Consider the following 13,612-nt stretch of genomic DNA (forward strand, 5'->3'; position numbering starts at 1 on the left):
TTCGTTATTTATTCCATAGTTTAAAATTCAGTTCAATAAAATATTCTTTCCTTCATATTCTTGTATATTCTAAGCATTTCTTGTTGAAGTTATTGTAAGCATTTTATTATTTCTTTTCCCTTTAGCTATTATGAACTGAATCATTTTCTCTCATTACAACTCACTGAGATTGTCACACTATATAGGGAGATTATTGATGTTTATGTCTTTATTTGCATCCAATTTCTTAAACTTTCCTAGTAAATTTATAAGGGTATTTCAGTTGATCCTTTTAAGTTTTCAGCAAAATTATCTAACCTTCAAACAAATATAATTTTTTATCCTGATTTCCAATATTTACTCCTATGCTTTGCATCTTTCTCAGAATACAGAACTTCCAGAGCAATGTTAATACCAGAAGACAGTCATGTTTTATCTAACTCATGATCTTAATATGGATTTCTTTTATTTTTCTATTAGGTGTATTCGTAGGCTCATAAAGGTAATCTTAAAGGATATTCTTTATCATAAGAAAATTTTTTTTGTTTTCTAAGATTTAAACGAGTCAGGTTAAATTTTATTGGATGCTTCTTAAGTAGCTCTTGGGATCAACTTTTGATATTTCTTAGCAGACTTATCATTATGGTGTATTTAATTAATAGATTTTTCAATATTAAATCATCTTTACATATATATGTGACAAATGATATTTGGTAGCAATAATAATTCTTTTGCTAATGTTCCGGAAAGATCTATTTCTTCCAAGAAAATTAAAAGGTGCATTTAGAACCTAATGTCTTTCTCCTTTTTAAATTTAATTTTATTTTTAATTGACAAATAATAATTGTATATATTCATGGGGTACAATGTGATGTTTCAATATATGTATACATTGTGGAATGGTCAAATCAATCTAATTCACATATCCATCACCTCACATACTTATCAGTTCTTTTAAAGTTTGACTTTTTTAGATTCCATATGTAAGTGAGATCATGTGGTATTTGCTTTTCTATGCCTGGCTTATTTCATTTAGCATAATTTCCTCTAGGTTCATTCATGTTGTCACAAATGACAGAATTTCCTTCTTTTCTGAGGCTAAATAATATTTCATTGTGTATGTATACCACATTTTTAATCCACTCATTTTCTGATAGGCACTTTGGTTACTTACATATCTTGGCTATTGTGAATAATGCTGCAATAAACAAGGAAGTACATACTGATTTCAGTTCCTTCGGATATATACCCAATAGTGGGATTGCTGGATCATATGGTAATGCTATTTTTAGTTTTTTAAGGACCTTCCATATTCTTTTCCATAACAGCTGAACTAATTTACAGTTTTAACCAGGTTATTTGTCTTCTCGTTATTGAGCAATTTTATATTAGCCCCTTATCCAGTGTATGATCTGCAAATATTTTCTCTAAATCTATGGGTTGTCTCTTCATTTGTTAATTATTTCCTTTGCTGTGCAGAAGCTTTTTAATTTGATGGAATCCCGTCTGTCTAGTTTTGTTTTTGTTGTCTGTGCTTTTGAGGAAATATTCAAGAAATCATTGTTCAGACTCATGTCATGGAGATTTTCACCTATGTTTTCTTCTAGTAGTTTTACAATTTCAGGTCTTACATTTAAATCTTTAATCCATTTTGAATTAATTTTTGTATATGGTGTGAGATAAGGGACCGATTTCATTCTTCTACATGTGGATATCAAGTTTTCCCAACACCATTTATTGAAAAGACTGTCCTTTTCCCATTGGTATTCTTGCCACCTTTGTTGAAAATCCTTGACTATAAATGCATGGATTTATTTCTGGGCTCTCTAATGTGTTCCTTTGGTCTATGTGTCTCTTTTTATGCCAGTATCATGCTGTTTGATTACTATAGCTTTGTAGTATATTTTGAAGTCAGGCAGTGTGATTCTCTTATCTTTGTTTTGTTTTGTTTGCTCAAGATTGCTTTGGCTATTCAGGGTCTTTTGTGGTTTCATATGAATTTTAGGATTGTTTACTCTATTTCTGTGAAAAACATCATTGGAATTTTGATAAAGATCATCCTAATGTCTCTTTTGAGGATCAGTCTTTGTAACTTTCCCCCCATTGTTATTGGCCATTAAATGTTTTCATTTCTCCTTGGTTTAATTTTGTCTGTTAATGTTTTCCTATTCATCTCATGTCCATAAGACTTTTGATACTAATATTCCATACTCATAATTAAACATTATCATCTCCTCTGTATCTTTTGTTGTATATTCTGATTGGATTTGCCAGTTATGTTTATCTTGTTATATTTTCCTCTAATAAATCAGCTCTTAGAACTATTAAATCTAATACATTTTAATATATTGATTTCCTGTTCTCATCTTTATTTCCTTCCTTCTGCTTTCCTTAGATTTGTTTTATTCATTTTGTAATTTTTTTATCCTGAATGTTTAGTTCATTTACTTTCATCCTTACTTGCAAAATGAAAACCTGTATGCCTTTAAATGTGCCTCTGAGTAGAGTTTATATCTGTAGCCCTAAATTTGAAAATGCAATTTCCTAGTTTTCTTAATTTTCTAAATACTTTGTGATTGTGGGTTTCATTTGTTCTTTAACTGATTAGTTATTTATGAGTAGTATCTTCAATTTCCAGGAGTTTTGGTTTATTACTGAGTCAGTATATTGTTTCTTTGTGCTAAACAATGTTATAATCTTTTTATTTTTATTTATTTATTTATTTTGGGGGGGCTGGGTGGTACAGAGATCTGAACCCTTGACATAAGTGTTGTTGTAATCTTTGTTAAACTCTTATCAATTACATTCTTTTAATTTTCTACGTCATTTTCTCTTTTGCTAATTTTATAAAAAACTGACCAAAGTGTGATATGATCATTCACAAGAATTATGAATGTTTTTCCCCTTTGAATTCAACTTTGCCTAAAATTACAATTTTCCACTATTTTGTGTTTGTCTTTGTCTTATGAGTTCCTCGTACCTTATTATCATTATTATTATTACTATTATTTTAAGCTTTGTCATTCTGTGTCAGGGGTGTTTCTCTTAAACAACAGTTATAATGTGTACTATTTTCACTTTTCCTTTCCCACATTGGCCTTTTTTCTGTTTACTTATCCTCAGTTTACTAAAAGGTAGTGTTTACCAACTGAGAGTGCGTGTGGATATTTTTGCTAAAGTTAACAGTTAAAGTGCCCCATTAAAACCATGTTACTGCAGCAAGCAGACTGCTGGGCTGAAGTAAGAACTTTATCTACACCATTTTTAGGTTCTCTAACACTTGGATCAGATGGCATGATTATAGTCTGCAGTCTCAAGCATCCATGGCTATGTGGTGCTTCCCAGAACTCATACTCAACCTATAAGGTTTTACTTTTCTTTTTCTTTTTTTTTTTTTGTCTTTTTCGTGACTGGCACTCAGCCAGTGAGTGCACCGGCCAGTCCTATATAGGATCCGAACCGCGGCGACTCCCAGCGCCACCGCGCTCCCAGCGCCGCACTCTCCCGAGTGCGCCACGGGCTCGGCCCTAAGGTTTTACTTTTCTGACAACACTTCCTAGACACAGTTTAATCTGCCTGTGTCCTGTTCCCATTATTTCTTGTCCCATGGAGGTTGCAGTCTCTGATGCAGCTTAGAAGCAGATACACTTGGTACTGAGTAGTTATATAAGGGGGTATTTGGAAGGGTTCCTTCCCCTTTCCCTTCCCTCCCCCCAGAAAATAGTAATTATGCATTTGAACAACAGCTACTTATATTCTGTCTAGAATTGACCTTGATTTCTGAGGTGGGGTCATGTTCTAATCACCTCCTATTCACCCCATTAGTGAAGAAGGGACCCCTTATCCTAGATCGTGTGAAATGGTAGAAAATATACACCTGACACTGGACAGATAAGACTGATGGCAGTTTATTACTCACATACACTCACACCCTGATAGAGGAGATACAGAATGCCATGCAAGGTCACATGGGGCTGTACTCAGGAACAGAGTGAACAAGCAGGGTCTGTGGGGAGCACGCCTTGTAGTAGCAAAGGGTTGAGGTGGCCCCTGGTGCCCATAGAAGGATATAATTGTTTTGTTTGAATAATGTTGAGGGTTGGCAAGAAGTGAAACCTGTTAGGTGGAGGCTGGGTACTAATAGAAGAACTAGCCAGGAGGGAACACTTTCCTGATTGGTGGAGAACATATCTAATGAGAGCAGGAAAATGCACCATTGGGCCTTTGGGGCCCTTTGAGGCTCAGAACGTCAAGGCAACACATGAAATTCTGTGCCTTACACTACAGCGTATAAGATAGGAGAGGAATAAAATGTATTTCTCTTTCATATTAGCAACTTAGTGCTGTTTATAGTATCATTGCGTGTGCGGGTCACCATCCATGTCTCTCAATTCAGTTCAAAAACATTAAATTTACTGTAAATTATTCCAAGAATCTCACAGTAGGTTGAATGTCAGTTTCAGGATTTGAGAAATATTGTCTAAGGTATTTTAGATGAAATTTAGGGTAAGCTATTTGGATGACTGACATCCAGACACTTTTAAACTGTTGAGAAGTTGTTAAGGCAAGTCATGGTAGTGATCATTCCATTAGCACCAACAAAGAGGTGGGGCTGTAGTAGTGCATTTGCTGTAAGAGGAGGAAATTAGGGCTCGCCTGAGTGATGCTTTTCACTCTACTGTTCTGTGCCTTCACTCTAAAATGTGAAATAAAAGAAATAGTCTAGATAATTCTGTAGTCCTTTTGTCTCTAAAGCAACAGTAATAATTTAAGATAAACAGAAATATTATTTTTAGTATCTATACGGTCTAAGACTTCACAATAATTATCATTTGCAGGTCCCCTACTAATCTATAAACTTCTTTTGTTATGCAACATGGAATGCCTATTTCCTGGAATGTGAAAATTTCTAAAAAACGATTTTCAAATGAACAGATAAATCTAGCTGAGCAAGAGATATTTGGGAGAATTCTGAACAATGTCACATATTATGTGAGTGCTCTATTACTCCAATAGTCTAACAGTATTGCTAACTGGCTGGTTACACTATTAAAGTACATAACTAGGGTTCACTGTGGGTATTAACAAATGGCAGAAATGAATGATCCACCAGAGTCTTAACATGGCACATATTTTCTCATGTCGTTAACCTTTCTGTCCACCTGAGCTGAGATCTGGAGAAGTTTAGTTAGTCCCATTTTAGACCTAAAGTCTTCACTTTGTCTCCTTTTGCAAGGATGCTTCTAATTTCAATCAGCTACTAGAAATGTCAGATGAAAAAATGGCACAAATGTGAATTACGACAATAAAAGTTTATAAGCTACTAAAATAAAGTTATAGTACCTAAGAGCTGAGTCAACTGACAATGTTAAATGGAACATTTTACAACCAGTCCAGGCATAATGATTTTAAAAAATGGCACATGGAACATGAAGAAATATCTGAAAGGAAACAGGCCCAAGATCAAGCTCAGGCTACATGATGTGTGTGAGTTACCTCTATTGGGGGCAGGGAGAGGTGATAATCTAACATTCACACAGTGTCTCCACTGGGTCCGACCCTTGACCTCCATTACCTCTTTTACTTCTCATAACAATTCAGTGAGGGAGGTATTGTTGTCTTCATCATAGAGAGGGTAAACTGAGGCTCAAGTTTCTCCTCTTGAGCCTCAGTTTCCCAACAAAAAAAAAACTGTTAAATAATTGAGGCGAGATTTGATATCAAAGACTGTCTGACTCCAAAGCCCATGCTCTTTCTATATCTTTTTAAACCCAGTGCTGTCTCTTTACATACATAGATATTCTCAATATAAATAAGGCACATTTTAGGTTTCATGAGAAATTTCTCTGACCGACTTGATGCTAGTGTTTGTTCCATGCTATCAATTCAGATGACGGTTCTCTTTACCATGGAGCTCACCGTGTAACCTAGCTATACAGACAATGTTAAATTATAGCTTGATTTAAGGCAAAAGTATGGAAGTAGAATGAAGGTCAGCATTAGGGAGAAAGATGAACACTAAAAATGATATTTAAAAAGGAATACAGGAAAGTTATTGATGGTGAATAGATGATATGGCAATCTTCGGTTTTATTTTTTAAATAACCCCACTCACAAAATGTTTTGTGTATACCTGCAAATTCCCACTACATTTCTCTAGCTTTTCCAGTACGACATTTTCCTGTCCTGTCACCCAGCATCCCCAATGACAGAGGCAAGTACACTGGTATGCCCACGGGGATCTGGGGCTGACTCTCGAAAGGCTGGTATTTGCTGTAATTACACAATTTCTTAGAAATGTTATATTTTATCTTTAAAGATCTTACAAAATTAATATTCTTTTTCCTCATCTGACTTTGCTATAATGTAAAGGTAGTCTTTTCAATTTCTTATTATGGACCAAAATTGATGCTCCAAGAAGGATTAATGTCATGCTAATTCTGAAGCCCCACATACTCTGTGCCAACTCCTCTAACCAGAGAAACTCGGTGATAAAATGGTATAATCGCAAGACATGCAAAGTGCTGATGTGAAATGAAAAGGACAGAAATACGATTGGGATATTAATTCAAGAGAAAAAGAAAATCGGGCTGTTTGAATAGGCTTAACAGGATGGTTTAGTTCTTCCTGAGAATAAGTGGGATATTATCTCACCTTATTTTGACCTCCACCTCAATTCCCCCCATTCAAGTACAATCAAATATTCAGTTCCTAGACACACACACACACACACACACATGTGCACACATACACACAGCACACACATACACATGAAAAGGACTACACAATATCTACCATATAGGGAAACATTCAGTGAAACTACTCACCTAAACATCAGAGGGAGGCATCATGTCCATACAGCAATAAAACCACAAATTTCCATTGTAGTAGAACACAAATTAATAAAGTGAGGAAGTGGAACTTACAAAATAGCTTTAAAGTCAGTACTAGCTTTCATTTATGGGCCCAAGACTATAGTGGACACAGCTAATTTTCATGGTTGGTCTATAATAATGGTCATTGGGAAGTTAAATGGGAAGTGGCACAATTAATCACAACTGTCATAGTTATGCACTTGCTGACTATCAACCTTAAACAGAGCATTTAATCCAAATCCCATTTAAAAGTATGGGAGAGCCAAGACCCATTTTCCAGTCCAAGAAGCAACCCATAACCCATGTGCCAACGACGGGTCTGAAGATCAATCTATTGGCACATAGACTGCTCTGATCTTGCACTTCTCTTCACCACCCGTTGCAGGAGTTGTTCCTTTGAAAAGGCAGGGAAATGCCAAAACATTGGCATTTGAGTGCTCAAAGATGATCAGTTCCTGTTCTCACAATGCATAACATTTTGGGGAAATACTTTACTCATTCAGAACTACAGTTGAATTAAGTTCTCTGTATAAAGATAGATTTCTCTTTTTAAACACTGTGTAATTCTATGTATCTGTAATATATTTGGTAATACTAGATCCCATTGCTGCCTTTAAAATACTGCCTAAAAATAAGTGTTGTGTATAAAATATATATAATACATTATACTTCATATAATATATTCAGTAATAATATATGAAAACCCATTGAAGAAAAATTGAGTGTGTGTATAGACATAGATATGGAGAGAGAGAGACAGAGACAGAGACTTAGGAGCAAATTAAAGCAATTACCTTGAATCCTGAATAGTTTAATATATAATTAATATGACATCATAAAGAAGGAGGAATCCTTTATTTGGGTGTATCAAATTGAAAGAATACTCATCAGGTCAAAAGAAAATCTCCATGTCAATCAGAAATTGCAATAATTTGATGAATAGGATCTGTTCTATTATCATAAGGTAACCCTACATTTATCAAAGTTGTCAAAATAATGTAACATCCATCATCTACATATATTATCTCACTAATATTACAATTAGTATATGCAACAGACTACCTGGTTATGGAAAATATTTTTCATTTATTCAATATATATTTACCAAACAATCCCTATGTGCCAGGCACTGTTCTAGGTGCTAGAAATATAAGGATGAATAAAACAAACATGGTTCCTGTAAATAAATTAATAGCATATTCGGATTATCTTTGCAAACCATTCTTCAGACACCTATATTGTGTGATGTAAATTAAGAGGTTTTTTATGATCTTCAAAACATTTGGGGTGCGTTGCTTATCATTTTACTATTAACTGAAGAATTAAATAAATGTTGACAATGAGGTTTCAGATGAGCTTTTTTGCTTTGTAGATATTATTGAAGCGAATAAAGCTCTATGAGTTGCAGAATGATAAAATATTCACAGAAACTTAGACCTTTGCAGTTGAATAACAATTACATTTGCTCCAAACAGGCAATTGGTTCCAAACACATTAAACAAAGGCAATTTAGAAAGCTTCTTCTTCCTGGCATCGTTAACATTGCTGAACGTCCTGGGATTCTGGAGTGTTTCACAAAGGTAAGTAAGTGTGTGGTAAGATGAACAACTTCTGAGTCCATAAAATATTGGTCTGGGAAGCGTCACTGAGCCAACAGGAATCCCATATGTCATGCCTGGACAAATTAACATATTAGAGAAATTTAACATATTATTCAGAGCAAGAAATTTCAATTTGGATTTCACTTTTTCCATTGATCCTCATAATAAAATAGTGCTTTACTCAATTCTACAACATGCTCTAAAACAAGATTTCTTCTCCATTATACAATACCACTTTAGAATCAGAAATAACTGTATCGATAACAAGAACGAGTGAGTCACTACCACTAAAAGCAAATATCATTAAACAAATAGCTAGAAATCTAATGACACTTGAGTTTTGGATCTATTCAGGCCTTTAAATCAGCAGTGACCATTTCAAGGTAAATAGCAAACTGTGCAAAATCCCTTAGCCAATCACCTGAGACCATTCAGTGGCTTACTACATTTCATCTACCATCCATCCATTGCTAGCCCATCTCTCTCTCTCTCTATCTCTCTCTCTCATTGACATAGTCTTGGATAGCTTTGTACTTTTTTATTAATTGCCTAATGTCTCTGAGTCTCTGTTTTCACCCATGTAAAATAAAGACAATAATGCTAATCTCTTACAGGTTTTAGCGGGATGAATTTTCATAAAGGGCTAAGCACAATGTCTGTCGCAAAGCAGGAAATAAGCAGATTTTTATTTTCCTCACTTCCTTACATTCATTTATGTATTTGGTCATTTAGCCATATATTATTCCCCTCATTATCACTTGTCCCTTGCCTAAATAATTATTTCATCTAACAAATCTATTTCAGAACATCAGCCACATGATAGGCAGTGTAGTAAACCAGAAGGATGCAAAGCCAATAAGTCAATTAATATGTGGTGCCACCTATGTTCCTGCTCTAGTGGAACTTATGGTCCACTGTAAGAGACAGGCACTTAAACCCAGGCAAGGCAGAATTGATGACAAATTACAAGCCTCAATGGCTCCCTAAATTTTTACATTTCTTACCCTTCAAAGTATATAAGCTATCAAATTAATCCTCCACAACCTATAATTCCCCTAAATGCCAGTTTCATTCTTAGACTGAAAATCAAATTAGAGAATCAGAGAGTTTTCAGAAAGATCAAAGAGGAATTTCCTCAGATTTGTAGCAAAGCAGATTTGGCAATGACAACCGAGGCTGAAGGCAAGGACCCTTTCCCCTCCATCCATTGCCTCTAAACACGTAAGTGTTGCCCACCTGCCAATTCTCACAAACTTGTCCTGTCTCTGTTTCTACTTTTTATCATACTGTAAGGTTTGACCCTGTGCTTCACAGAGTAGTTTAAAAGGCAGTCTCCAGGGTCAACCCACTTGAATCTAGTTCCACAACTTTTCAGCTGTACAAACTTCAGCAAGTTGTCTAACCTTGCTAAGCCCCAGTTTTTTCATATGTGAAACAGAAACAGTAAAAATAGCAACTGTCATGAAGTTGTTATGAGAATGAGTAAATGCTCAAACATGTTAGCAATAATGATAATAATTATAGCGGTCTCATACCTAGCCTTACACTCCCTCCTTCCTCCTTTTTATTCTTCTCCTAGACATATGCTGAGGTCTGGCCAAGTTCAGGACTGAGTTCGGGTAGAACTAGAACTGGAACCAGAATCTATTAGCTCAGGGATTTACTCATTCATTCATTCATTCAACCAACATGCTAAGCGTTGTCCCAGGCACTAGAGAAATAGAGTTGAACCAAGCAAAGTACCAGGCTAAATGGAGCTAACCTCTAGTGCCCAAATTAAAATATTCTTGTCTGATTCTTTCTCTGTGACTATGGGGCAAGTGAGTACTATAAAGAAGTGAGAGATGGTGGTGTGGGCTGGAGATAAGGAGGTAAGAATAAAACTATACAAAATACCAGAGATTGGAGGAACAGAAGATGAGAAGAGAGTTAGTAATAATGGAGGGTTTATTCAGAAATAAATCCTGATTCTTGCCAAATGTTTATCTCCTGCCTACTCTCTTTTTTCCTACTTACTTTTTTTAGGGAAGGAAAAAAGAGAAAGAGGAAGAAACAAAGCAGGAGGGAAATAAATTAATTTTCCATGTGTTGAGCACCCTGGGTGTCTTGGGCGTGCTATACACACATGAACAACCTCATTTAATCTCCACCACCTCCCTGTTACATAGATCTTATCACATTACTTTATAAATACGAAAACTTAAGTGCAAAGTAGTTTAGTAAATTGACCACATTCACGCAACTAGGATTCAAACCCAAATTTGTTTGTTTCCAAAGCCCATGCTCCTATTCTTCTGTACTTTGCTGCTTCTAAGTGCCATAGAGAGCCCTCTTCGTGTTCTCTGACAACCCCTCACTCTGGTTGGCTTGAGGGAAAACTAGTCCCTTCACTTAAAGTAACTATACCCACCACCACCTGTTGATCAGCACGCCCACAGGAAAAAAATGATTGTCACATTTCAGAAGAGAAAAAGAGCCTAGAAAATTTGCCTCTAGAGGTGATGTAGCTAGAACCAACTACATCAGTGCAAAGGCTCATGTGGCCTTGGGACCTGCTGGCCATCGGGATTAGACAGGGCAAATCAGAAGAGTTGGGCAAGGGAACAATGGAACCTGAGCAAGTAAGATCACTGTCCTCTGATTTATTTCTACACTGACTGCTACTGTCAAACACTAATGAACAATAAGTATGCAAAGAACCAGAAGAAAGCGCTGATGTCTCAGGGACAATATGATTGAAATAGATTAATATTTAGCAGTCAAATAGTATTTGATCTCAGTACACATTTAATCACAATCCAATTTTTATCAAACCCAAAGGTTTATCTGTTCAGACCCAGACAATGATGGCAAATCTATCCAGAACAGGGCAGTCCCAACTTATTCTTGTCCCCAGGATCTTGAGGACAGTGAATTAATTATGAAAGAACATCCTCACAAATACACAGGTAGCATTAGGTCTGTGTTAGCACCCAAGGGGCACCCCCACCACCAAGCTCATGTCAGTGTGACACAATTAGCATAAATTCTAGAATCAAACTAATCTTGTCAAGGTCACTGAGACATTCAGCTGTGTATGGTTAGGAATTATCCATGAATGCCACACCAGACTTACCTCTCACATGTACCAAATGACCAAACAAACAAACAAAAAAAAGCAACCCCCTGCCTCTGTCTGTATTGAAGTCTTCCTCAATCAAATCTGAAATGGTTCAATGATAACATGTCACATCTAAGGCTCTCCAGTTTAGGGGTAAAGGAAGTAGACAAATGAAATGTCTTTTTCTTGCTGACAAGTACTAGGTAAACAAGTCTACAGTGCTTAATACAAATACATATCCCACACTGGATGCTAAAATAAAAAGAATTTACAGATGTTTGGGGAGTGTCACAGGAGAGTGTTTTTATAAACTTAACACCACTGTCCCTCCAGTGTTGTAAGACAAATCTCACAAAGTCTATATCATTGCACTGGCTTTGTCAAAGATACTAGTAATGTTTTGTGCATAACCTGTAACGATTATCGAAAGTGACATAAATCAGAGACAAATGACCAGAGTTTTCAGGCAGTATTCATTCACTTACAGTTATTTTTAGCTATCTAATTAGAAGGAAAAGAAGGTAAAATTAGCTTTTAAAACCCTCACAAACCAAAAATCGATGGCTGACCCCAGAGACTTTAGTGTGTTTGATAAAATTGAACTCATAACCCATATTCATTTGTTCATTCAACAGATACTTATTGAACATCTGCTACGTATCAGGCACTGGTCTAGGCACTGGGAATACAGCAGTAAGAAAGTAGTCTGGAATTCCAGTCCTCCTGGAGCTTACCCAAAAGCGTTTAAGAAAATATTTTGTCTTTAGAGGCAGTGTGTCATAGAGGGAAAAGGCCAGGATTCAGAATAATCGCATTGTGGTTCCAAATCCAAGCTCTGCCAACTACTATTTGAACCTTAAGCAAGTTATTTAACCTCTGGGAACTTCAGTTTCCCAATCTGTGAAATGGGGATGATTCCATCCCACCCTGGCCTGGTGCCTAGTACTCAGAAGACACTCAGGGAAGGCAGGTTTTTCTGGGGGTTGAGGGGGAAGAGTGCGCAGTTTAGAAATGTGTTCATGAATTTCTTCTTCGACAATGGTGTTTTCCACACCCCAGCACCAAATTTGCAAATCCCCAGTGTGTCTGATAAAGTTTTTATGAGCCCTGACTGTGAAATCTGTAAAGGCAATAGAGGTTCAGAGTTCCCAATCTCTCTCACTCTCAGCATTGAAGAGACTCACTGCAGGTTGTAAAAGAGTGCCATCTAAAGGTCCTTAGGAGGCACCTTCGTATGTACTAAAACTCCTTTTTGTCCTTTTATAGACTGTTCTGGTGAGCAGTGCTCTTAAATAATCATCGCTGTTGTGCCAGTATCTATGAGCCCATCATAAAAGGTAGACAAGCACAAGAGGAAAGCGAATGATTTATCAAGTCATCTACATCTGGTCCTAAGAAAAGCTTTCTTTCTTTCTTTTTTAGATATTGTAATCTAAATCATTTTAATGCCCAGAACATCAGTGGAAGTAATCTTGAAGAAACACTTCCCCTCCATGAAAAGTCTCTGAGATTTTACGGCGGTATACAGGAATTTTCTTCAAGTATTGATCTTTGGGAGACAGCCCTATGAAACTACATTTGACTCCACCTGTCGTCTGAGCACAGCATTCATTGTTCTGTTCTTCAGTTGAACACTGTACGCACTTAGTGTAAGAGCCAATATATATGGAGTGGCTTTAATGAATATTATCTGTGTACTTTATTTACAAAGGCCAATTATGACCCCTTAGTAAACTATTATGCTTTTGTATTAACATGTTATGTATTAGAATTAATAAAGTAATTTCAAAGTACTTACTCTATGACAAGAAAATTTCCTGTATGCCAAAAATATTATTTTACAACTTTTCTAAAGGTTCAGCCATGAAAAGCAACATGTATATTTTAGAGTTTTAATGAGTCATTAGAAGCAAAATAACAGTATGTTAGTAGTTTTTCTTTTAGTATGCTTATACAGCCTTTATTACATACCAGGCATTGTGACCACATACTTCATAAATCTGAGTAAAATAATAAATATAAATATGACTTTACTATATTGATAATCTTGATATTAC

The 13,612-nt window shown here is 36.0% G+C and overlaps 1 protein-coding gene across 1 annotated transcript in view; it reads left to right on the forward strand.

Moving 5' to 3' along the window:
* SLC15A5 (solute carrier family 15 member 5) overlaps window positions 1-13,125 on the forward strand; it is a 92,340-nt gene extending 79,215 nt beyond the window's left edge. Inside the window, 3 exon segments of the mRNA XM_063115578.1 lie at window positions 8,330-8,335; window positions 8,338-8,434; window positions 12,978-13,125. Coding sequence (XP_062971648.1) covers window positions 8,330-8,335; window positions 8,338-8,434; window positions 12,978-13,125 — 251 coding nt within the window.
* Window positions 13,126-13,612: the final 487 nt, after the last annotated feature.

Source organism: Cynocephalus volans, chromosome 12 (assembly GCF_027409185.1).
Source record: "Cynocephalus volans isolate mCynVol1 chromosome 12, mCynVol1.pri, whole genome shotgun sequence".
NCBI classification, from domain to species: domain Eukaryota; kingdom Metazoa; phylum Chordata; class Mammalia; order Dermoptera; family Cynocephalidae; genus Cynocephalus; species Cynocephalus volans.